The sequence below is a fragment of the Triturus cristatus genome, chromosome 2_1 (genome assembly GCF_964204655.1).
Source record: "Triturus cristatus chromosome 2_1, aTriCri1.1, whole genome shotgun sequence".
Classification (NCBI taxonomy): domain Eukaryota; kingdom Metazoa; phylum Chordata; class Amphibia; order Caudata; family Salamandridae; genus Triturus; species Triturus cristatus.
Window position 1 is genome coordinate 932,687,192 of NC_140581.1, and position 23,829 is coordinate 932,711,020.

Here is a 23,829-nt window from a genome sequence, read left to right on the forward strand (position 1 = left end):
TGAGACCCTCATCGAGTAAAAGGTGTCAGAGTGAAACTTCCTAAGAAGTCTTCACTTAGAGAGCTTGTTCTAAGTTGCCACCTCTAACTCTTCGCCTAGCCTTCCTCTGCTCTGGGCTGCTCTGAACTGCTTCCACCCTTGGGGCGCTGTCCCTAATACAGAACCCCAAATCTCAGAACACGCCCTTTGCGCCTCCTCTTCTGCGGGGTCGACTTTCAGTAATTTTCCACAGAGCGCTGTCCAGTTCCATCGTCCATCGCTTGGCCTTGAGTCCCAGACGCCATCCGCACTAGGAGTTACGATTGGCACATTCCAATGCACTCCCATGTCTGGCTTTCACTACATAAGTCAATTTGTGAACAAAGAACTTCTCTACTAACGAGCAACTGTCCTTGCACCTGGGGTGAGATCATGCAAGGCAGACATACTTCACATCTTTTAAGTTGCAATTTACTTGAGCCTAAAACCTCTACTGGAATAAATCCTTTTTGGCCTATTGCCCTTGGTCAACATAAGAAAATACCAGGCCTTTCGCCTCAACGATATATGCGAATTCTGGCCACTACTTCGGTTACACAAGCATGTCTAAATCACAGTATTGACATTTACGTCTTTCTTTCATGTACGTTAAACTAAACAGTCTACAGACACATTTTCTAAGTTACACATTTCTAACACCACATTATTTTCATGTAAGCTAAACTCTATGCATTCTTCTAACACGTTTATTATGTGCTTGTACATAGCTAGCACTTCTATTGAAATCGATATAGGTTATACAATTCTTAATACATTGCACACAAAATACCTAAGTGCACATTTGGTTATATGCGGGTGTCGACTAACAGTGAATATAACGCACCCCTACGATTTTCAAACTTTTAAGCGCTACATCAGCTGTAAAGTAATTCTAAGGATGTGGCCTGAAAGTATAATATCCTCTTAAATGGAACAAATGTCTGGCTCATAGCAGAGCTCAGCTCTGTTTCTATATAACAGCACAGTTGAAAGCATATACATGTAACACTGTGGGGGGTATTTACAAGAAAATGATAGTGTTATGCCAAATTTGGCAATGCAGCGCTCTGGCATTTTCAAAACGCAGGGATGCGACATATTTACAAAAATAGGGGCAATTGTTTAAGGGCAGGAAGGGCAACGTTTCCTGGTTTTTGTTTGCAGTAACAAAAAAGAAACAGCAATTGCCACAAGAGAATATCGGTTTGAGTGCTACCATCTTGAAAGACCCCAAGAGCAAAGTTTCCTGGTTTTGTTTACAGTAACAGAAAAAACAAGCAATTGCCACAAGAGAATATTGGTTTGCCTTTGGAAAATTTCTTAGTATAGGATTAGCTTTATAACTAATCACTGGCTACTGTCCACTGTAAGAAAGGCTTCTAACCACCATCACCTCCGAATCAGGTAAAAAATTCACAGGGGTCCAATGTGGTGTAAATAGGTAGAGATGATGAACATTCCCAAAAGTCTGCTTCCTTTTCAAATGCACAGTTTGCACTGAAAAAAACATTATCATTTTAGCCTTGCTGGTTTTCATCCTGAGGTGTCATGTCTGCAAGTTGTATCTGAATAATTGGTCTAAGCATCACTCTGAAGTGGGTCTTGGTGTCATTAGGCAGTAGTGAGATTGTGGATGATCTGTGCTGTCAGGCAGGGGATATGTGGCTACAGCTTCTTTAAGAAAAATGGAACTGTTGGACAGTCATAAATGTCTGATCCATTGACTTAAAGCTTGACGATAAAGGTTTTTATGACTTTTTACCTAATCTGGAAAAACTAAAGGACAAGCCAAGGCAATTTACAATTTTCAGGATTGTAGTCATAAATATTGACTAAAAAATCTTACCCTACCAAAGTATTGAGTTCAAAATATCATATACCCTACACCTTTAGTTAAAATAACAAAAATATTGATTCCAAAATATCATCTACAAAAATAACTAAAGTGAAAAATATCTAATCCAAAAATATAGGTTACAATAATACTTAGGGCCTCATTGCGATGGACCCCCTTCGCCCCGGGCAGGTGACCATTCGACAATGTGTCAGCGGCCCCGCACTCCGTATTATGATACGACTGCCATGCAAGTGGTCATAAAATGCCTTTTTCAACTGTGGCTTCTGCTGCAGCGCGGAAAAGGGTAGCAGCACAAGCAGCAGTAGAAAAAGGTACTTTACAAACATCCATGCACCATGTGCCAGGCACAATGTGGTGCCTGGCACACAGTGCATGGATGTGTGGCAGACCGGATACATTTCAACGCTGACGTAAGATCTCGGTACGATTCATTCATCAAGAGTCAGCAGCATTAGGAATCAGTTTCCTTTTCCTTAGCGGCTACATACCACGCATTGTATCTTCGCACAAAGTGGTCACCACTTAATGGACGGAAGAGACCCCGCTACATTCATTGGGGACCTAGAAAGGATGATGTACATTGAATCAACACTTAATGCAGCTGTGAGGTTGCCCTTTAATATTGTTGCATACTGTCCTGATGAAGACCGCATGCTAGGACCCAATCTACCTTTTGCACTAGTCGGGTCGAAACGTCAACAAGAACTATTTAGCCTGGAGTGAATAATTATATCCTGTGGGTGGGGCAGTGGTCGATCTATCCGGACACCACCCTCTTCTTACTAAGGAAGAATTAACTGACACTATACATCCACCAAGCAGGCTTCTTGGCTTTCGTTAAATTGGATTTCCTCATTGCCATAGTCACTGAACTATGATTATTTTGTGCACCAAATATTGAAAGATCTTCCCCCTTTTTTTACTTTTCTCTCTTATCACTGCGCACATGAGCACTTCTAAGAATTTTTTTTCTTTCACTCTCTGTGGAGCAACCGCTGTATAATGAATTTGATGTTTCCTTCTACTAAATGGATTATAACTGAATCTTTGATATATAAATAATATACTTTGATGATAGAATTCAGCATTGAGTGTGATTTGTCCATTTTGTTGTCCTTTTTCTTCGCTCGCTATAATTGCAAATTAATTGTTGCATCTTGTGTTAATTACGTACCAGTAGGACCATACTGTTTTACATACCGGATGTGTGGGAGCACCACATGTGCCCTCCTAACTACTGAGCAGTGGCCCATGGGGGACGGGAGCCCTCCTTGGGGCCCCCAAAGTCCCTTTCCAACTGTCTTTCCATGGCGGTGGGACCGCCATGAAAAGGCAGTCGGAAAGTGACATCCTAATCCTTCGGCGGTGCCTGGGCAAGCACCCCCTCCATTGTAGGGATTAGAGTCCTTGAGCCTGTCGAAGGAAGTGGTCTTTCCCCCACCAACATCGCTTCAACTACCTGTATTTTAATCTGGTGGTCCGACCTATGGCCTGTAAGTGGAGGTCTGCCCAACATCAAAATATAAGTTTCATAATTAACAATAGAATTATAAAAATATTATAACTCTAATTAAATTGTAAAAATGAATAATTTAAAAAATATAAAATGTATTAATCTGTAAAAGAATATGTATTTTATACTGCAGCTGGTAACAAATGTAACGTTTTACATTAAAACATTTAATTTACAAAATTTAGATTAAGTTAAAAATATAAAATCAATTTTGTAAATACCTATCTGAAAATAAAAATAAAATTAAATATTATCAAAATAATTTTTCATACAGCTACAAAAAAAATTGATAAATTGATAATTTTATAGTACATTTTAAATGTATTATAAATTAACATGCATTTTCTGATGTCAGATTTACCACTTTAACTCCAGTCCAACTAACACTGGAAAAAATGCATATTGGTATTGTGATCACATTTACTATTCTAACTGGAGTCCAACCAATACTGGGGAAAGTACATATATTATGAGGGTCAGATTTGCTATTCCTACTTCAAACAGATCAACATTGTGAAAAATATTAGACTCTGGGGGCTTCACATTTACTATTGCCACTCCAACCTAAACAGCACAAAGGAAAGCACCAGACACTGGGTTGGGTGGATGAAGGGGGTTCTGGGGTGAGTGTCAGATTTACAATTCCAGTGCCAAACTAAGCAACATTAGGGAAAGCATCTGATTCTGAAGAGGGGGTGGGGGGTGTCACATGTATTATTCCTATGCCAAGCTAAGCTACAGAAAGTATGCCCAATGTCAGTCATCTTTTTACATTGTGGAAAACATTTGTCTTTGAGGGTATCAAATGTACTATTCACAATACAAACTATTCAAGTTCAAACAAAAAAATAAAAATAATGTATTTTTAATAAAATGCAAAAAATATCTGAAATGTATTACTTGGTGTAGTAAAAAATCTAAATAAAATTATTTACAAAATAATACCTAAAACATGATATTAATATAAATATTTTAATACATGTAAAAATATCTGATTTGTACATGTATACAAGCACATTCATTTCAGTTTAAAATTGTATCTTACATTTTATTAATTCAAAAATGTGTGTTTTAAACAAAATTGGGAAACAAAGAACTTAAATGAATTTCCTAAACATAAATATAACGACTAAGTACTGAAAAATATATTTGGACTTTATTTTACAAAAAACATTACACAAATAATTGTTTTTCAAAAACAAATACATACATTTTTAAATACCATCACTCTAAAATCCTTATAGAACTCAATAACCCACACAAAAACAAAGACAATATATTCTTAAGTGGTAAATAAACTCTGTAAAAATAATATTAGGAAATTAATTAACATAAAAAATTAAAAACATTACTTTAAACAGTCCCGACCCAAAACTCCTATGAAAGCCTACATCCTGAAAAATAAATATATTAAACTTAAATATATATATTTAAAACATTGGTTAAGATATTAAAAACATATTTTAATAAGTAAACAATACATTTCAAACAGTAATTTAAAACACTACCCACACAAACCTCAACAGACCCTTACAAGCCGAAATTGCAGTTGAAAATTTAATTAATTACTCCTGTCTTATCCTTAGGCTGCTCTTTCTGGTTGTCCACATAGTGGACAAAACAAAAGTCTAGCATTTAAAGAAAATCCTATTTCTTCAATGGTTATTTACAGGAGATCATGTTTTTTTAAGTGAAGTAATGTTTTGACATAAAGCTGTATATCAATGTGAGTTGTAAGTGTTCTCTACTTCCCTCAGCACCTATTTTGGATAGGTGAATGTTTAAAAGTGGAACCACGATTGAAATTTTTAAGAATACTCAGAGGTATTACTATATATGTGTTGACCACACTTGCGTAGCCCACTTCCATCAAAAGTTAGTTGTAAAACATACTTCCCACTGCTTTGTCACACATCCAACTGCAGATTCATGTACCATCTTTTGCATTTTTATTTGTAATAAATGCACTCATAGCATGGAACTTCCATAAATTTAGATTTTGATATGTGGGATTAGAGATTCTTTTTGCTGCACATGTAAATTACATTAACATGCATAACAGATTATGTTAATCTAACCCTATAGCAAGAAGAGCTTGGCAGACCAAAAAACAATGCATAGTTCTTGAATACACCACTAGGAGTTTTAAATTGAAGCATGTCTCTTAAGTCATTAAATCACCCTAACATTTTGACAGTTTTCACATTTTTGTTATAGTGTACATCTGGGTGATAATTACTGTTTTTGATGAAAACGTAATGTGACTGAACTTTGGAAATACAAAATAAATGATTTAACTTATTGAGTGATTTAAGTAAGCCATTTGTTAAAATGTGAATAGATCAATATTTCGTTAATAATAATAATAATAATAATAATAATAATAATAATACTGAAGCTTATAAAGCGCGACAGCTACCCCAAACCGGGGTGTCCCGGCGCTGAGACATCAGGTGAATAACGTCAGAGAGGGTAGCGAACTTAACTGCCCATTATTAATCTGCCCTAAAGAGCCACGTCTTCAAGGCCTTTTGAAAACAAGTTTCTGAATTAGCCTGCCGCAAGGAACCTGGTAGGGCATTCCACAGTGAGGCCGTTCTGACCGTGAATGCTCTACCGCCCAGGCGTGATTTCACAAAGAGTGGGGTGCGCAGCAATTTATGGAAATTAGATCGCAGCGCACAATTTTGCTTGTAGAGACACAGTCTTTCCTTCAGATATCTCGGGCATTTTCTGTTAAGAGCCCGATAGGCCAACGTCATGGCCTTAAATATAATTCTTTTCTCCACTGACAGCCAGTGGAGCTTCTGTAGATGCGGAGAGACATGGTGTCGAAATGGTATACGACAAACCAGTCTCGCAGCCGCATTCTGTATCATCTGAAGGCCGTGAATGGCGAAATAATTAAGGGGGTTATTACATAGCCGGTTGGATGAGCATCTAACTGACATCGTTTCAGGAATGGAACCGCCCAACAAGTAGTCGGCGATTCCACTCCCAATATTATGATGTAACCACCAGTACAGCGGCCAGAAACATAGCCTTTACCATTGCGGCTTGTGCTGCGCCCATAAAAGAGTCGCAGCACAAGCTGCAATGCAAAAGGGTATGTTTCTAAACATATATACACTTGCAGACACCGCCACCATATTAAACATGTTTTCCGCCTGGTCAACAAGTCGACCGGCGGAAAAGCAGCGGACGGTCTTTCCATCCGCCGCTGACCCCCCAGCCATCCTAATATGGCGGGGGGGGTCTTTCTGGTGTGGATGGCGGGCGATTCGCCCCCGCCAGGCCGGCGGTGGCTACTGCCAGGCCGGCGGGCCGAACCGCCCGCCATCCTAATGGGCCCCAAGTGTTTATTGCATGCTGTTAAGCTGTAGTTAACCCATTTAAATATGTTGATCTATAGTGATTTAAATCATACTTTTCAAGATCAGCAGTCTCATATTTTTTAAAGAAAACATAATGTTCTAATATAATTTTGTGTTATGTTTCAGGATTTTGGGAGCGACAGAAACATTACGGTGGATCTCAAACTTTTTCTGGATAAATATGGATTTGATGCACTTGTCATTTTGGCCAACAATATATCAGAGGATCAGCTTACTAAGCGACAAATAGCTGTGTACTCAGATAACATGGAGCTTAGCAATCAAGTAAGTGCCATGAATTAAACATTCCTTTGATAACTGACAACAACTTTTTTTCATAACAACTTATACGTTTTACTGTGCTTTTCAACCATTATTTTGCTATTGTCATGATTCCTTGTACAAACCCCCTCTGCCTGGTGTGCCTCCACCTTCAATTATAATTTTTCAATTTTAACATAAGTTGTGGACTGCAACCTCCTAGACTGGTCTCTCCCTTCTTGGCTCTGCTCTGACAGTGTGTTTTTGTTCTCCTAATACCACACTTACATTTGTGGTATTGGTCTGACTCCATGCCTGGCCCTCAGGCTGACAATGATGAACATAAATAGATTAATAATATGTGCAGTCCACCTTGCTTTTTGCATTTGGATCAGTTATGGAGCTACAGAGCAAGATAGTTTTCTATTTATAATATCTTAAATATAAAATGTAATGCATTCCTAATTTGGATCACGGCAATAGAAGCAGTTGAATAAGATCACATTTGAATCATATTGATCATTTGGATTGAAAGTTTGCATCTGAGTGTTTGAATCTGAGAGTTTGCATCTGACTTCTGTTACCTGTTTTGCTTTTCATATTGATTAGAAAGAAATGTTTTGCTGAACCAGATTAAGTAAATTAATGATGTATTTGCACTTCCACTTCTCTTTTTATTTTTTTATTTTTTTGAATTTGTTTATTGAAATCCATATAACAAATTTGTTTGTATCAATAAATACATCCATAAAATGATTTAAATATGTCAAAAATAATACGGAATTGTTAAACGCACTGATTTGCCAGAAGCGAGTACATCCTAAAATCCATAGAGATAAACAATATAAACATTTAAGCCAGTGTTAAAAAAAACATAAGAAACGTAATATCCTAAGAAAAAAACAGCATCTACTGCCAACACAAACTAAGCAATTGAATAAACCTTAGGTGCCTTAAGCATATACCTAAAAATCAGCGAGTGTGTGGAAAATACATATTCATCCTGTATTAATTGATATAACTAAATTACAAGAGACTATCAAATGTTGCGTAATAGATTAAGATACTGGTATTGTAAGACATAGGAGTCAAACATAGTGGGAATCCCTTCAAAAAAATAAGCTAGATTTTGAGATCTTAATCAAAATAAGCTGCCCAGACCCTCTCAAACTTCTTAAGTTCACCAATTCGCAATGCATAGGTTTGTTCACTTTTTTTAACTTGCTTCATTTTTCAGACCCATTCATATATAGATGGTATAAGATCTGATCGCCATCTCTAAAGCAGAAGTGATCTGGCCACAGCCATTGCAATATATAATAATTTGATAAGCTTGTCTGAAAGAAGAAGGTCTGGGTCATAGCCAAGTACTATTAGCTAAGTATTTGACCCTATTGAAATACTGCATTCGAGTTCCAGATAGCAAAAACTTTCATTCCAGAACCTCTGAATCAAGGCGCATTGTAATATGATGTGTGCCCAATTGGCTGAAGGATGGTTAAGGCAACAGAAACACTGCGCTGATTGGTTAGAATAAACCTTAGATAAAAAAGTGGAGTTCTATAAAGTAACCATTTATTAAAAAAACAACATCCTTCCCCAATTAGCTCCCCTAACGTGCTAAAATTGAGATTGTTAATTGCTGACCACATACTCGCTGTGATTTCCATCTCCTCATGTTTTGCCCATTTCGTTATGGCCTTCCCCTCCAGATCGATACCCTTGATAGAGGCTAACCGCTTTTTCCATTCCCAGGTTTCTTAGATGCCATATCTTCTAATAGATCATATACTAAACATTTCAGTTCAATGATCTGGACCAAATCAAGTTTACTCAGGAACTTACTAAAAATATAATATTTCCCAAGGAGAAGGAAGTCATTTGCAATTAAATGAGACATTTTGGCTATGTTCAGCCATCTATCATTCCTTAAAAAATCTGAAATTTTCCAAAATCCAGCCTTGGCCAATTTTTGTGTAATTACTGATGATTCACTAATCCCAGATAGTAAGATAGGGCCAGATAACGGATTTGAGGAGTTGATTGCGGGGATAGAATATCTTCTATAAAAAGCCTGGCGTTTATGGAAAAACCACTGTACGCACTTATACCGTACTAATTTAGGAGATTTAACTATTGTTAATGGGCAGTGGATCTGATTTTCTTTACAAATCAAATTAATAAAATAGTTACTAAAAAGACCCGATTTTAGTTCTGGCTTAAATCTGGACATATATTGTGCAAAATATGCTAAATAATAATCCCTCAAATTCGGGTGAGCTAATCCTCCATTTTCCAGCTCCTCATATAAAGTGCTAAGTGCAATTCGGGAGACCTTCTTTCCCCCGAGAAAAGATGTAAACATAGACTCTATTTTGGTAAAAAAAAAGAGCTCATTAAGACACAGGGAATCGCTGAGAAGAGAAATTTAAATAGCGGGGGAACAGACATTTTAATCAATGCAGCCCTGCCCAAGATGGTTAATGGAAGAGAATTCCATCGAAAGAATAAATCCTGGACTTTTTGTAAAAGTGGGGCGAAATTCAAATAAAATAAATCAGTAATTTGCGCTGAGAAATAAACACCAAGATATCTTTTCAGTTTTGTATTTAAACAAGAAAGAATATCGAGATGTAAATCCATAGATGCTCCACCACACTGTATAATTTCTGTCTTTTTTTAATTTATTTTGTATCGCCTAATGACTCAAATTGCTCAAAGATCTCAAAAGTTTTCGCTTGAACCTCCTTCTCAGGCTTTATAAGGAGCATGATATCGTCGGCGTATAATTTCAATTTTGCCATAGTTGGTAGTGGAGGGCAGCTATCCGTACTATTCCTAATGGCAATCGCCAATGGCTCGATAAAAAAGGCTAATAGTACCCGGGACAATGGACATCCTTGTCTAGTCCCCCCTTTAACCTTAACCTGGCCTACCTCCGTGGTGTTAATGATTATGTTATCTTCTGTATTCAAGTATAGTTTCTGAACCAACCCCGTAATTTTGGGAGGTATGCCAACATTTTCTAGAATAAAAAATAAGGTCTCCCAGACAACTAGGTCAAATGCCTTTTCGGCATCTAAAAGGAGGACTAGAGCTGGTATCTTCCAAGTCTCAAAATAGTCCAGTGCTTCTGCTAAATAGTGCGTATTAGTGCCCAGCTGCCTACCAGCAATAAAACCATTTTGGTTAGGGTGAATCAAATGCGAGGCAATTTGATTAAAATGATGGGCTAAAAGTTTAGTAATTATTTTATATTCAGAATTTAAAAGCGTGATGGGACGATAAGAATTAGGGTCTTCACTATCCTTACTCTTTTTAAAAAAAACTGACTATGTTCCCTTTTCTAAATGACAATGGTATCACCCCACCTTCTAAAATTGAGTTGGCCAGCAATAAAAGATCATCCGACATGGTGCTAAAAAAGATTTTTTAAAATTCTTCCGGGAGGCCGTCTGGGCTACAAGCTTTGCCATTCGGGAGATTTTTTATGACACCCTCCAGCTTATCTTTTGTAAAAGGACTCGCCATGCTCATTTTCTCCACATCTGAGAGTACAGGCAATTCATGTCTCAGGAGAAAATCTCTCAAGGATGTCATATCAATGGTATGTTGTTGGCCGTATATGTTCCTATAATGTTATTACATTATATCCCCTATTATTACCGGGTCGTCAGTGCTGGAAGCAGTTATAGGACATTTCAAAGCAGTTATCTGGTTAGTTACAGCCTGCTCCCTTATCTGCCACGTGAGGAACCTCCCGGTATAATTACTCTCTTCGTAGATTTTTTGCCTGTGGTGCTGATAAAAGGATTCACTTTTGAGATAATATTTTTCACCAAGATCCCGTTTAGCCTGATCAAACTGCCGTTGGTTGAAAACTGAGGGACTGCTGAGAAATGAGTCAAAAGACCTTTACGCTTTTCTTCCTTAGCTTTCCTAAGATTATCGGCATCCTTTCCGATGGCTAGTCCCCTTATGAAAGCCTTAAATGAGTCCCAGACCATGTGCGAAGGTGCAGAACCATGATTAAGCTAAAAAAAATTCTTTAATCTCAGTTTTAATAAAGAGCACCAAGTTCTCCTCTGATAAATATTGCCTATTTATCATCCATCTTTTAGGGGTCATAGTGCACTTACCTAACTCTAACTCAAGAATCACCATCGCATGATCCGAGAATCCATTCTGAAGGATTCTCTGCTGGCTAAAAATCAGTCTCCTAGAAATAGGAAAAAAATCGATGCGTGACGAAGTACGAAATCTACCTGATGAACAAGTATATTTTATTTATTTAAAATTTTATATAGCGCACAGTTACCCTCGGGCATCCCAGCGCTTGTCCAGACGCCAATAGTTAACCAAAGGGCAGTTCAGTGCAATCAAGCAGGAAACAGATACGTTTTGAGGCATTTCCGAAACCACAAAGTGCAGGTCTCGGAGCGGAGCTTAAAAGGGAGCGCGTTCCACAGCATAGCTGTGTTGACCGAGAATCTTCTCCCACCAGTACGGGCCCTTTTTACTCTAAGGATTTGGAGAAGAAATTTCTGATCGGAGCGCAACGTTCTATTGGCTTTATAAGGCACCGCTAAGTTCTTCAGAATGGGAGGGTCCTGTGCGCAGTGCAGAGAGCCTTAAATTTGACCCTTTCTCGCACCGGAATCCAATGCAGGGCCTTTAGGGCCGGTTTAGCTGACTGCATCCTAGGGACGCCCATGAGCAGCCTTGCAGCCGCATTTTGAACCTGCTGGAGTTTATTAAATGTTACTTCAGGGGCGCCCAGAAAAATAGCATTACTATAATCTAGTCTCGATGTAATCAGCCCCTGAATAAGCAACTTCCTTGATGTTAGAGTCAGGAGAGGGAGAATTTTGCGGGCTGACCGGAGGAGGGCAAAACAGACTCCCGCCATTTTTTTCGCCTGGGTCCTAAATGACAGGTCTTGCTCTAGCCAGACCCCCAAACTCTTGATCTCCTCTTTCGAGCTGGGGAGCTCTCCCATACAGCTGGGCCAGCTGGTTACAGGGAGCGAAGAGGTCTTACTCCTTAACAGCATTATCTCTGTCTTCGAGCCATTCAGCTTAAGAGAGGACTCACACATCCAGGAGTAGACTTCCGACAGGCAGGAGTGCAGTAGATCGGGGTTCTCCACCAGCTGGGATAGGGCGACCACCAACTGCGTATCATCCGCATAACTGACGATTTTAATGTCAAATGGGGCCACAACATCCTCCAGGGGGGCCATATATACATTGAACAATGTAGGGCTGAGGGAGGAGCCCTGTGGCACCCCACACTGGAGGGGAATAGATGTCGACCGATCACTCCCTTCCCAGACCTGGTATGTCCGGCCGCTGAGAAATGACCTAAGCCATTTCAGAGCGACCACTGACACACCAACCTCGGACAGTCGCTGAACCAACACCAGATGGTTCACAGTGTCGAAAGCCGCACTGAGGTCCAGGAGGATCACTGCCACTGACCCTCCTGAATCCAAAATGCTTCTGGCTTCATCCACGACTGCCAGAAGGGCGGTGTCGGTGCCCTGGCCTGGCCGGAATCCGGTTTGTGAATCTCGGAGCAGGCCATTAGTCTCGAGAAAACCTGACAGTTGTTGATTCACTAACCTTTCCGCAATTTTACCGAGTCCCGGCAGCAGGGAGATGGGCCTAAAGTTTGCCAGGTCCGAAGGATCCAGACTTGGCTTCTTTAAAAGCGCCTTAACCACTGCTGTTTTCCAGCTCGTAGGCACCAATCCATGGGCAAATGATGCGTTCATTAAGTCGGTAACAGGAACCGCAATAGAAGTTGCTACCTGTTTCAGGAACTTTATAGGGACCGGATCCCTAGGGGAGCCACTTTTCATAGAACCCAAAGCCTTAAGGACTTCAGCCACTGATACTGGGCCAAAAGTATCTAAATGGATAGATGCTCCTCTTGGCTGTTTAGCTGTGTCCATTTTATGACCAAGCTGAGGCGACGGAGACTGAGGTAAGGTGCTTAAAATCTTCTCAATTTTCATGTGGAAGTAGTCTGCCAGCTCCTTACACTTCTGGTTGTCATGTGTTACCGCGGGCTCAGGAACTTTAAGAAGTTCCTTTACCACTTTAAAAGTCTCCCTGGAGGAGTTGGAGGCAGATCTTATGCGCTCCTCAAAGAATTGGGCTTTAGCATGGCGAAGCGCGGATTTATAACCCCTCATAGCAGAGCGGTATTCCTCTCGCCTAGCTACCTCCCATTCCTTTCTCCACATCCTCTCCAGCTTCTTACATCCCTTCCTGAGGGTACGTAGCTCGGGAGTATACCACGGGGCAGAGCCAATTCTTTTCTCCCTCTTTGGCACTCTCTTTTTCGGAATTATGGCGTCAAGGGAAGTGGTCAACCACTGATCGAAATTTGCGTCCCCCTTTACCGGGTCGGAATCAGGGGGAGGGCACGTGCCATCCAGTTTGGAAATCCAGTCATTAATCGATAACCTGGACCATGCTCTATCCACCAAATAGGCCTGATGGCCAGATGTAGGCGATGGATCTATTTGCCACGTTGCCGAAACCAAAAAATGGTCTGAGCACGGGAGGGGATACACAGGCCTAGCCATAAAACGGGAGATGTTAGAAAAGATTGGATCAAGTAAGTGTCCCTTATCGTGCGTACCCCCGCGTTAATTAAGAACAGATCACATGCTTTCAGATCGCCCTGTAGGTCTCGAGCTACTAAATCCGCTGGGTCATTAAAATGGAGATTAAAATCTCCCATCACTATGAAATTGGTCGTAGAAGAGGCCAGGGTAGTGACCGTTTCCATAAGGGAGCTAACAAAATTACCCATGCAGCCCGGAGGACGGTAAATCAGTATACCTGACACCGATACCGTAGGGGATGTCCGCAAGGAGAAATGGCAGCTCTCACAGTCTGACACTAAACCATTCTGAGCCCTGCACACATATGTGTCCCTGTATAGAATCGCAATGCCACCCCCTCGCCCCACCGGTCTATCCAGATGGTATATGAGAAAGCCTGGGGGGAGGGCTTGCACGATATCAGCATCAGAACTAGACGTTATCCAAGTTTCTGTCAGGAACAGGATATTTAAGTCCAAATCTTGTATAAGGAACTTAACTTCTAACGAGTGTCTTGGAAGAGATTTGCAATTCAGCAGACCTAACGACAGGGCGTTCTTACCTTTGTCCGGATGAATGAGCTGACCCGGCCTGCAGGCAGATAGCGGGCTAAATCCTTTGTAGGCAGGTTTACGGGCAGCGGATTGCAAAGGGCGAAATGCCATAAGATCATCCCGAGAGTATGTCATCCTTATAACAGGATTTTTGGGCAGAGTTTCTGGCCCTAGGCCCGTCTGGGCCCGGACGGGCACAGACGGGCTGGACTCTGGCGTGACTCCGGCGCGGTGATGGCGCTGCCGCTGCGCGTCTCCATACTAACTTTAAATAGGGGCCGCGCCTACCATGCAAATCACTAAAGCGCTCACCAATATGGCGCCAGTACAACGTCCCTAACTACCCCCAAGATGGCAGCGATCCGGTAAAGCTGCCTGAGGACCCGCGAAAACCGCGGTGAGGGTCACAATTTAACGTGCAAGTAAGTGCTGCTCTAATAATATCGAAATTAAAAGCAAGGTACAATAATGGAAATTAAACAAGATTAAAAACAGTATGAGAGGATAAGTTTTAAAAGCGCGCTGGTAAATACATACTCAGTTGCTCTTAAGCGACGTATCTCTAAACTCTAGCGTTATCCGCTTAAGGCGCACAAACCTTTGTCCAGGACTGGATTAACAGACGCACTCGTCTTAAATAGGTGCCGCGCCTACCGTGCAAATCACTAAAGCGCTCACCAATATGGCGCCAGCACAACGTCCCTAACTACCCCCAAGATGGCGGCGATCCGGTAAAGCTGCCTGAGGACCCGCAAAAACCGCGGTGAGGGTCACAATTTAACGTGCAAGTAAGTGCTGCTCTAATAATATCGAAATTAAAAGCAAGGTACAATAATGGAAATTAAACAAGATTAAAAACAGTATGAGAGGATAAGTTTTAAAAGCGCGCTGGTAAATACATACTCAGTTGCTCTTAAGCGACGTATCTCTAAACTCTACCGTTATCCGCTTAAGGCGCACAAACCTTTGTCCAGGACTGGATTAACAGACGCACTCGTCTTAAATTGGGGCCGCGCCTACCGTGCAAATCACTAAAGCGCCCACCAATATTAAGTATAGGCGATCTTAGTTGGGAATACTACCCTCCAGGGATCCAATATGTCCAGAGTCAATCATAGTTTTGTAAAACTCTTAAAGTTTTAGGTTTTAACTGTGTTTTGGACAAAGCAGAGGAGTCGATTTTAGGATTCATTAGAAAATTAAAATCCCCCCCTAAGATCAATTCACTGGGTACTTGGATTAAAGATTGAAAAAAATCCTCATACAGCATTGGATTATCCTCAACTGGGGCATATATACTGGCAAAAGTTAAAAGTCTGCCCCCTAGGTTACAGGTGGCCCAACACCACCTTCCACACTGATCGTTTACAAAATTAACAACTTCAGCCTGAAGTTTTTTTACTGAGGAAAATCGCCGTGCCCCGATGGGATGCCGAAGATGAGGAGAATCCCCTGTAAGCTGCCCAGGACCTAAACATTGGGAAATCTGATAAGTTTCCGTGCTGGTATATGGGTCTCTTGTATTAAAATGGCCGCTGGATTTTCTGTCTTAATCCATGCATCGATGGCCCGCATTTTCTTTCTATTATTGAGGCCGTTAACGTTAAAAGAAACTACTTTCAAAATTTCCTTTTTAGCCATTAGCAGCAGGTAAGGTAATATCCGTGCAACCTAACAACATGCAGCAATGGTAAATGGCCCCATCTGAGATCTAGCAAAATGTGAGTCTATTAATAAAAAATGGATGTATATGTGTATGGATTTAAGAAATGGATTTTTTTCCCCCATGCTCCCTTTTCCACCCCTGTGACCTCACCCAACCCCCAAAGCCACCATGAGCAGACCGCCGTCCCTGCTTCCCCCCCCCCCCCCGACTGGCACTGTGACTTGGTGCCTAGTGCAACCGATCTCCCTACCCCCCCTTCCTTCAAAAAAGAAAGAAATATGAAGAACACAAAAAGGAACAAAGAAAAGCAGAAGAGACATAGGACAGGTCCAAAAAGGTAATCGATAACAAAATATCTAAAAATATCGACAAATATGTGCTAGTAGCAGGAAAGAGCAGCAAGAGAAAAGGTCGATAATACATAATTAATGACATTTGTTCACTCATAACATCAACACTTTAACATTATTTTGACATGTTAGAGTTTGCAGGTCATTGAAGTTTACCCAACGAGATTTGTTGCAGTCATTCCTGCGCTTCCAGGGCATTACAAACCAAGCTACCTGCCTCCACCACCCTCCTTCAAAAGGAGAACACCACCAACATGAGCCGAGAAAACAAAAAAGAAAAAAGAAGAAAACCAGTAGACAATAGATGACAAACTGCCTAGGAAAATATACTAGAGAAAGGACAAGTACTCAAATAAGAGACCAAAACAAGTAATTGAAAACAATTTGGAAACATTTTGAGAACATTTTGAAAGCATTTGTAAACTCATAACATTAGTGCTATGTCATATCTTGATACTAAGGAGTCTACTGGCCCTCAGGATTTCCCCATCGAGATTTGTTGCAATAATTCCTGTGCTTCCGGGACATTTCAAAATACGTGAAATCTGCCTTTAACCCGTTCCCTGCTCATGACGGAACCACTCCGTCATGAGCCACGGGCGCCGTGTGCTCATGACGGAGTGGATCCGTCATGCTGCGGCCGTTGGCGGCCGCTCCGCCCACGCGGCACTGATTCCCCGCCTGTGTGGGCGATCAATGCGAGTGGGCGGAGTCGTGACGGAACCACTCCGTCATGAGCACAGCGCACCCGTGGCTCATGACGGAGTGGTTCCGTCACGAGCATGGCGGTGCCGCGCTGACCCCGAACCCCCCCAGCGCCGCGGTGGAATTCGTGCCGCGGCGAAGGGGTTAACTAGCACTTTTAACTTGCTCTGTTGGGCAATCATTGCCTGTGCCCCCTGTTCTTTGAATAAATGTAGCATTTTTACGAACTCTTTCTGCCTTTTGGCTGCGGAAGCCGACATGTCCGGAAAGATGCGGCAAAGTGGAACCTCTGTCAAGGTAAACTGTCGCTCACAGTAGGGAGGGGCATGGCTACGGAGGACCATGCCTCCGGGTAGCCACAGGTGACCGCTGTCCCACCCCCAACAATGGCGGTTTGTACCTGGCTTGCTGGCTGGCGTTCCCGGTGATTTTGCCAATTCTTGCCGGAAAAAAATTGAGAGTGGTTTCTCCGCGAGGCAGGCTTTCATTTCCTGGCTTCCTGGTGACAGCTCTGGGCGATACGTCTGTCCTGGTTCAGCGTTTGGGACTGCGAGGTTGTCGGCAGAGCTGACGGGTGCGGCCGCGGATCGCGGATCATGTTCAGGAAGGTGAGGAGGAGACGGGCGCTTTCCCGAATGGGAATTCGGGGCGATCTGAGGACACGAGCGAGCAACTGAGTATCCGCTAGATTCTTGCCAGGAATTTAAAAGACGCATAATTTAAGAGAGGGTTCTGCTGGGAGAAAAGCCTCTTAAATACAGCAAGGGAGAGTAAATAAGACAAAAGGCGGATAATAAGACGGAAGATTCAAGGAAGAAGCAGATGTTGGGAGACCCCCATGAGCTGATATAGGCGAAAAGGGGAAGAGAGAGAGCAAAGGCGATCAAGGTGATTTAGGCGAAGGCGAAGTAAGGTGGCAGAGAGACACGGAGAGGTTATAGCACCGCTATAGCCTATAGCCAATAGAAGTAAAAAAGAAGAGGTCAAAAATGGGCAAACCTCTTAAACATGGGAATGCTATTGCCAAAATTGACTCTGCGGTCCGCCTTAAGGCTAAAACACGTCGAGCCCAGGCTAAGGAGGCTAAAGAGGTATCCAGGCTAGCTAGTAAGGAGAGCACCTCCAACTCATATGGACTGGACAGCACTCTTGAGAGTTCATAGGAGGATCTGCCCCGCCATAATATCTTCAGAACAGGTGGATGAAATAAATACAAGTATAACTGCAGCCGCACTCCAGTAGAATATCGCTGTGGCAGAGGGTCCCAAAAGGGGAAAGAGGTAAAACAATTTGCTTTATTCCTGAAGAAAGCTACCTTACAATCGCCTTTTCCAAGCTCTAGTCCAGTCCAAAAACTATCCAAAGAGCCTTCAGTAATATCAGCATCGCCTGCATCTGCAATAGATCTGGTTTCTAATAATCACGAGGAATTTCAATGTAATTTAGAACCTGATCACTTGACAATCTCTGAGGCATGTATGGGCCAAGATATAAGTCATGGTGGGCTGACCTCTTTAATTTCATTAAAGGAACCGACTACTCAAAATATGAGTCAGTTCAGGCCACAAGGAATATCAGAAAAAAATGAAAAGATCGCCTTAAATATGTCAGCAATCGTGATGACGACTCCCCAAGCTGAGATGCTGCCTCAACCTTGCGGGCCATTGCAGGATCAGGTATCATCAAATGGCCAGGTGCCTCCTGAAGGAACAATGGTCAGAAATATGTCTCCTGGTACAGATACACCTCATAACGATCCTAGCCTAAGCACGGAGTCAATAGGCGAATGTCAACTGAGTACTAAAGATATGCTGAACTTAATACTGGATGAAGTTCACGAGATGAAAAGATCTCAGAAAATTTTAATTGCTTCTTTGCACCAACGATTAGGGAAAATTGAAGAAACAATGTCATGCCTTCCTATCAAACTTCAGCAGGCAGAAGCCAGAATCTCAGTTCTAGAGGACCAGATGATCACAGTAATTGGGGACGTAAAAGAGGCAGTCAAGAACAAGATCTATTTGGAAAACAAACTTGAGGATCTTGAAAACCATTCTCGGAGGTCCAATCTCCGGATAGTCGGAGTTCCTGAAGGCATCGAAGGCTCTCAAACCCTGCAATGGGTTAACTCTTTTATCAAGCAAAAGGTTCTCCTGGAATTTGAATGTGATCTCACTATTACCAGGGCTCATCGTGTTCCAGCTCAGTCTTTCCTTAATTCCACGATACCGCGGACAATATTGTTTGCAGACTATCGGGTAAAAGAGAGAATTCTGACAAAAGCAATTCAACAGAGACAGTCTTTTGTAAATGAAACTGTTAAATGTCGTATATTCTCCGATATGACTGCTGCCGCTGCACGTAGGAGAAAATAATTTGTTAAGATCCTTCATTTATTTAAAGCCAACGGTGCTCAAGCATCAATTGCTCAGCAATCAAAAGTGAGAGTTTTGGTCAAGGGCAAGTTTTTTAAATGTTTTCTGACCTATATGAAGCCCAGGCACTATTGAAAGAGATCTCGCAAGGCTCTAGGGCCTAAAAAGAAAGGAAAGGTTCAACCTAATTTTATTTGACGGAAAGGTGAGAGAGTTGGTAACGCTTCCGGTAAGGCTTTCTGTCCCTAAAGACAAAGTTTAAATGTTGATTGGTTAAATGGTAATGAAAGGTACCTTCCTCACTTTAATGCAAGATGAGTCTGCCAGCACGCTAATTGATGATATTGTTGGGGGCCCGGGGGCTAGTTGGGTCATTCGGGTGTAATTACATGACACCCAGGCTTGATGGGAGGGGCGAAATGTGGCTAGCGTGGTTGGTAAGGGGTTTTCCACATTTCGGAGGGGTGGGGTTTCCTTAGGGGTGGGAAGGGTGGGACTGGGTCTTCAGCAGTAAAAAGAGTAAGAGCAAAAGGTACAGATATTACACAATTGAAAGCTCGAGTTTACTTTACAATTAGAAACCTTGATAGAAACTAATAAATGTAAGATCTTATCAGTCAACGCTAATGGAATTTTAAATAAACAAAAATACGGCGCCCTTATAAAATGGCTGATATCTTTTAATCCCCAAGTGGTGTTCTTCCAGGAGACACATTTAAAATCAAATTCTCCTAAACTATTTTTACCCAGGTTTTTTTCTCATGCATTTTTTGCGTCAGTTGGCCTTGCCCTGAGATGAGTTGCCATCTATTTCTTTAGAAAATTCTCCTGGGATTTTCCACAAGTTCAGAGAGATCCACACAGGAGATGGTTATGGGTAGTGGCCAGGTTACAGGGGAAGATCATGAATTTTATAAATTATTATGGTCCGGTTTCGGATGACATTTCCAGTCTGGTCAAAATTAATGAGCTTTTGAGGGGAGTTCCTGGGCAGTTTATCGTAGGAGAGGGATTTTAATTTCATACAAGATTTAAAAAAAGACACCTCAAATAAAAATAAAAAACAACTGAAACCGAACACCAAAAGAATTGTGGAGGCCGTTAAGCTAGAATATCAATTAGTAGATCCCTGGCGAAATAGCAATCCTGATAAAACAAATCTTACCTGCTATTCGCATCGTTTTCGAACTGCATCTCAAATTGATTTTTTCTCATATCAAGATCTCTCCAGGTCTCTAAGGTAGATAGTCGGTGTAATCCCTTCTCAGATCATGCAAAAGTCGAGCTCAAACTTTTACTTGGTGGGGAAAACAGAGAACGGTCCAGGTGGCAGCTGGACCGCACTCTGCTGCAAGATCAAGATTGGGTGACGGGCTTTAGAGAATGGATCTCTGAATATTTCAAGATTAAAGAAAATACTGCAGAGCCTTTTTCTGTGTGTGGCGGGTTTAAGGCGGCAGCTCGTGGTCAGATCATCGCCTACACAGCTGCCCAGGCAAACGTTAAGCCGAGTTACAAACTGCAGTCGAAAAATAATATGCCCTTCAGCTTCAGCAGCATCCCAACCCACTTGAGCAGGCGTGAACAGCTCTGAGGGATTTTTTTGTGTTGGAAGAGATTTGCAGTTCAAAAATGTACCAGCAAAAGGTTTATGAAAATAGCCAGCTAGTAGGGAAACTTTTGGCTAATACAACAAGAAAAAAACAGGAAGCGGCAATAATATCGAAGGTGTGGGACCCCCAGACTGGTCTTGAAGAGGTCAATGGTGATAAGATTCCACAGATGTTATTAGAACATCTCAACCGAATTTATTCTACAGAGTATTTAGTGGGGGAAGAACTGATCCAGGATTATTTTTTTAATGTTGATATTCCTAAACTCTCAGATAACCGGTTCAGTCAATTAGGATCTGATATCAATCCGCCGAAATATTGACTTCTATTAAAGTAACAGCCGGGGCAAAAGCATGTGGACAGGACGGCTTCCCCATCGAATTTTAAAAACCTTTGCAAAACAATTGTCGGCACCTTTGAAAAAACTATTTAATTATATCAAACAGGGAGGTTTGGTTCCCGCAACTTTTAAAGAAGCGATAATTGTGTCATTTGTTAAAAAAGATAAAAGTCCTGAGGATGTTAACTCCTATAGGCCCATTAGTCGTTTGAACTTGGACTATAAGATTTTAATGAAAGTATGGGCCAAACGTTTCTTATTTGCCACCCAGGAGGTAATTCATAGAGATCAGACCGGTTTTATGGCAGCCAATACTGAGTTTTTAATACAAGCCTTGGATTATTTTAACACCAATTTTACTCCGGCATGTATTATAATGGTCGATGCTGAGAAAGCATTTGACCTGGTCAATTGGACAACCCTGTTTTTTGCCCTTAGTCAGTTTGGTCATCGATATGCTACGTAATATATTCCAGGGGGCCTCGGCCCAGGTATCAATTAACGCGAAACGAGCAGGATCTATAAAAATAAACCGGGGGACTAGACAAGGTTGTCCACTCTCGCCACTGCTTTTTACTTTTTTTTTAGAACCAATAGTAATTAAAATTAGAAATAATGCTGCTATGCAAGCCCCTATCCCCCGAATGGCCAAGCTGAAACTTTTAGCGGATGACATAATTTTATATTTGATGCCCAATAAAGAAAATATGGAAATTGCATTGAGAGAATTCAGGGATTTCGAGCGAATTGGTGGCTATAAAATAAATCCTAATAAAACGGAAGTCCTTGCCCTCAACACTGATTTAAATCTTCTTCCATCTTGTTTGGGGGTTCAAGCCGCTAATCAAGACCCAATTAGATACCTTGGGATATTTGTAACCAGCCAGTACCATCAGTTATACCATCTGAATTATACAAGAATGAAAAATAAAATCAAGAGACTCTTGGATCAGTGGCTTTTACTCCCCCTTTCACTAGTGGGCAGGGTTCCACTAATTAAAATGTCGATATTACCGCTGCTCATATTTCTTTTTAGTAATGTTCCTATAAAAATTTTTTAGTCCTTTTTTAAAGAAATGGAAACGATGCTTAGAGGATTTGTATGGGGAAGAAAGTATCAAGGGTCAAGTTGTCAGTAGTGCAATTATCTATCGCTCAGGGGGGCCTAGCTTTGCCTCATATAAGAACGTATTATGAGGCTGCTTTTTTAGATATAGTGGCGGGATTGATGGGATCTAAATGTATTCGAGATAGCTTCTTCTTTGATAAAATGTTACAAGAAACTGGTTCTCAAACTCAAGTGTTTTTAAAAACCTCCAAATTTCCAAAAAAAGCTAGATATAAGACCTTAAAGGAGTATTCTTTTAGACTTCAGTCCTTTTTCAAAAAGATGGGCTCCTCGGGTATGCAATATTTAAGATTGAGAGAGTGTACCAGACTTGGCCTCCAATTTAGAGAAAGCCATCTAACAAATTGGGAAAATTGTGGGCTACGGGAGTTAAGACACTTTTTTCAAAACAGGATGGTTTCCTGGCAAGAGGTGATGGCAAGGGCTGAGAACCCTAGGAGACCCATCTTTTTTGAATATTTGCAAGTTGTTCAGTTTAAAAAAAATATTAATGGCCTTTTTGATACTCCAAATGAACTAGTGGTAGCCCTTTATGGGGCCGAAGTCAATGGCATAGGAAACTGGTATAGGCTGTTACATCGCCAGGGACTAGTCCCATTGAAAATCATCTGGGTAAAATAGGTCAGGAGACACAATGCATTTTCTCCTTTAAGGACTGGGAAACCCTATGCCACCTAGGAAGTAAATCTCTGCGCGCGGCCAATTTTAAAAGGATGGCAGTTCTATCACGATGGCTCACTTACATGACTCCGGAAACCTTGGGGAAAAGATATCCGGAGGTTGAAAATAAGTGTTTTAGATGCCAGGCCAACAGTGAGGGCGGGTGGCACCATATTTTTTTTACCTGTCCGCGGTTAGAGCCCTTTTGGGAGGCAATTTCTGCGGATATAGAGCTGGCAATCGGGAAGAGAATTCAGCCCGAGGCTGAGGCGGTTTTATTTGGTTTATGTAAAGATAGAATGATGTTAACCAAGGCTAAGGAAGTTTTTTTGTTTATTTCTTGTACGGTAGCCCGCTACTTAATCCTTCAGCATTGGAAATCCAGTGATGTTCCCTCTCAATTGAAGTGGTTCAATAAAATGAAAAGGACTCGAAACTTCGAAAAAGCATATCCAAGTCGGGTGGGAGCCATTAAGAAATTCGAAAAAAATTGGACTTTTTTGGTTACTTAGAGAAGTTAAAGGGGGGAAATTAACTCTTGATATTGATGTTGAAATTGTAGCAGATATTGTGACTAAGAGCACTAGCACTTTTCTTCTGTGGTTGCACTTTAGAAGCATTAGCACTTTTCTCGGCACTTTATTGCAGGTTTTTGCACATTGTCTTTTTTCTTAAATTATTGATGATGTCATTGGCTGCTACAGTTATATCTTTTTTAATCTTGTTATGGAAAGAAGAAGCTATCCAATTTTTTAAAAGGTTTCAATAATTATTTCTTTTTTTCTTTAATTGCAAAA

At 41.2% G+C, this 23,829-nt stretch overlaps 1 protein-coding gene across 1 annotated transcript in view; it reads left to right on the forward strand.

Annotated features, from left to right (window-relative positions):
- The window catches only part of LOC146866111 (protein prune homolog 2-like), a 1,273,164-nt gene that overhangs the window by 820,182 nt on the left and 429,153 nt on the right, over window positions 1-23,829 (forward strand). Inside the window, exon 7 of the mRNA XM_085633391.1 lies at window positions 6,890-7,048. Coding sequence (XP_085489517.1) covers window positions 6,890-7,048 — 159 coding nt within the window. The remainder of the gene's footprint in view (window positions 1-6,889; window positions 7,049-23,829) is intronic.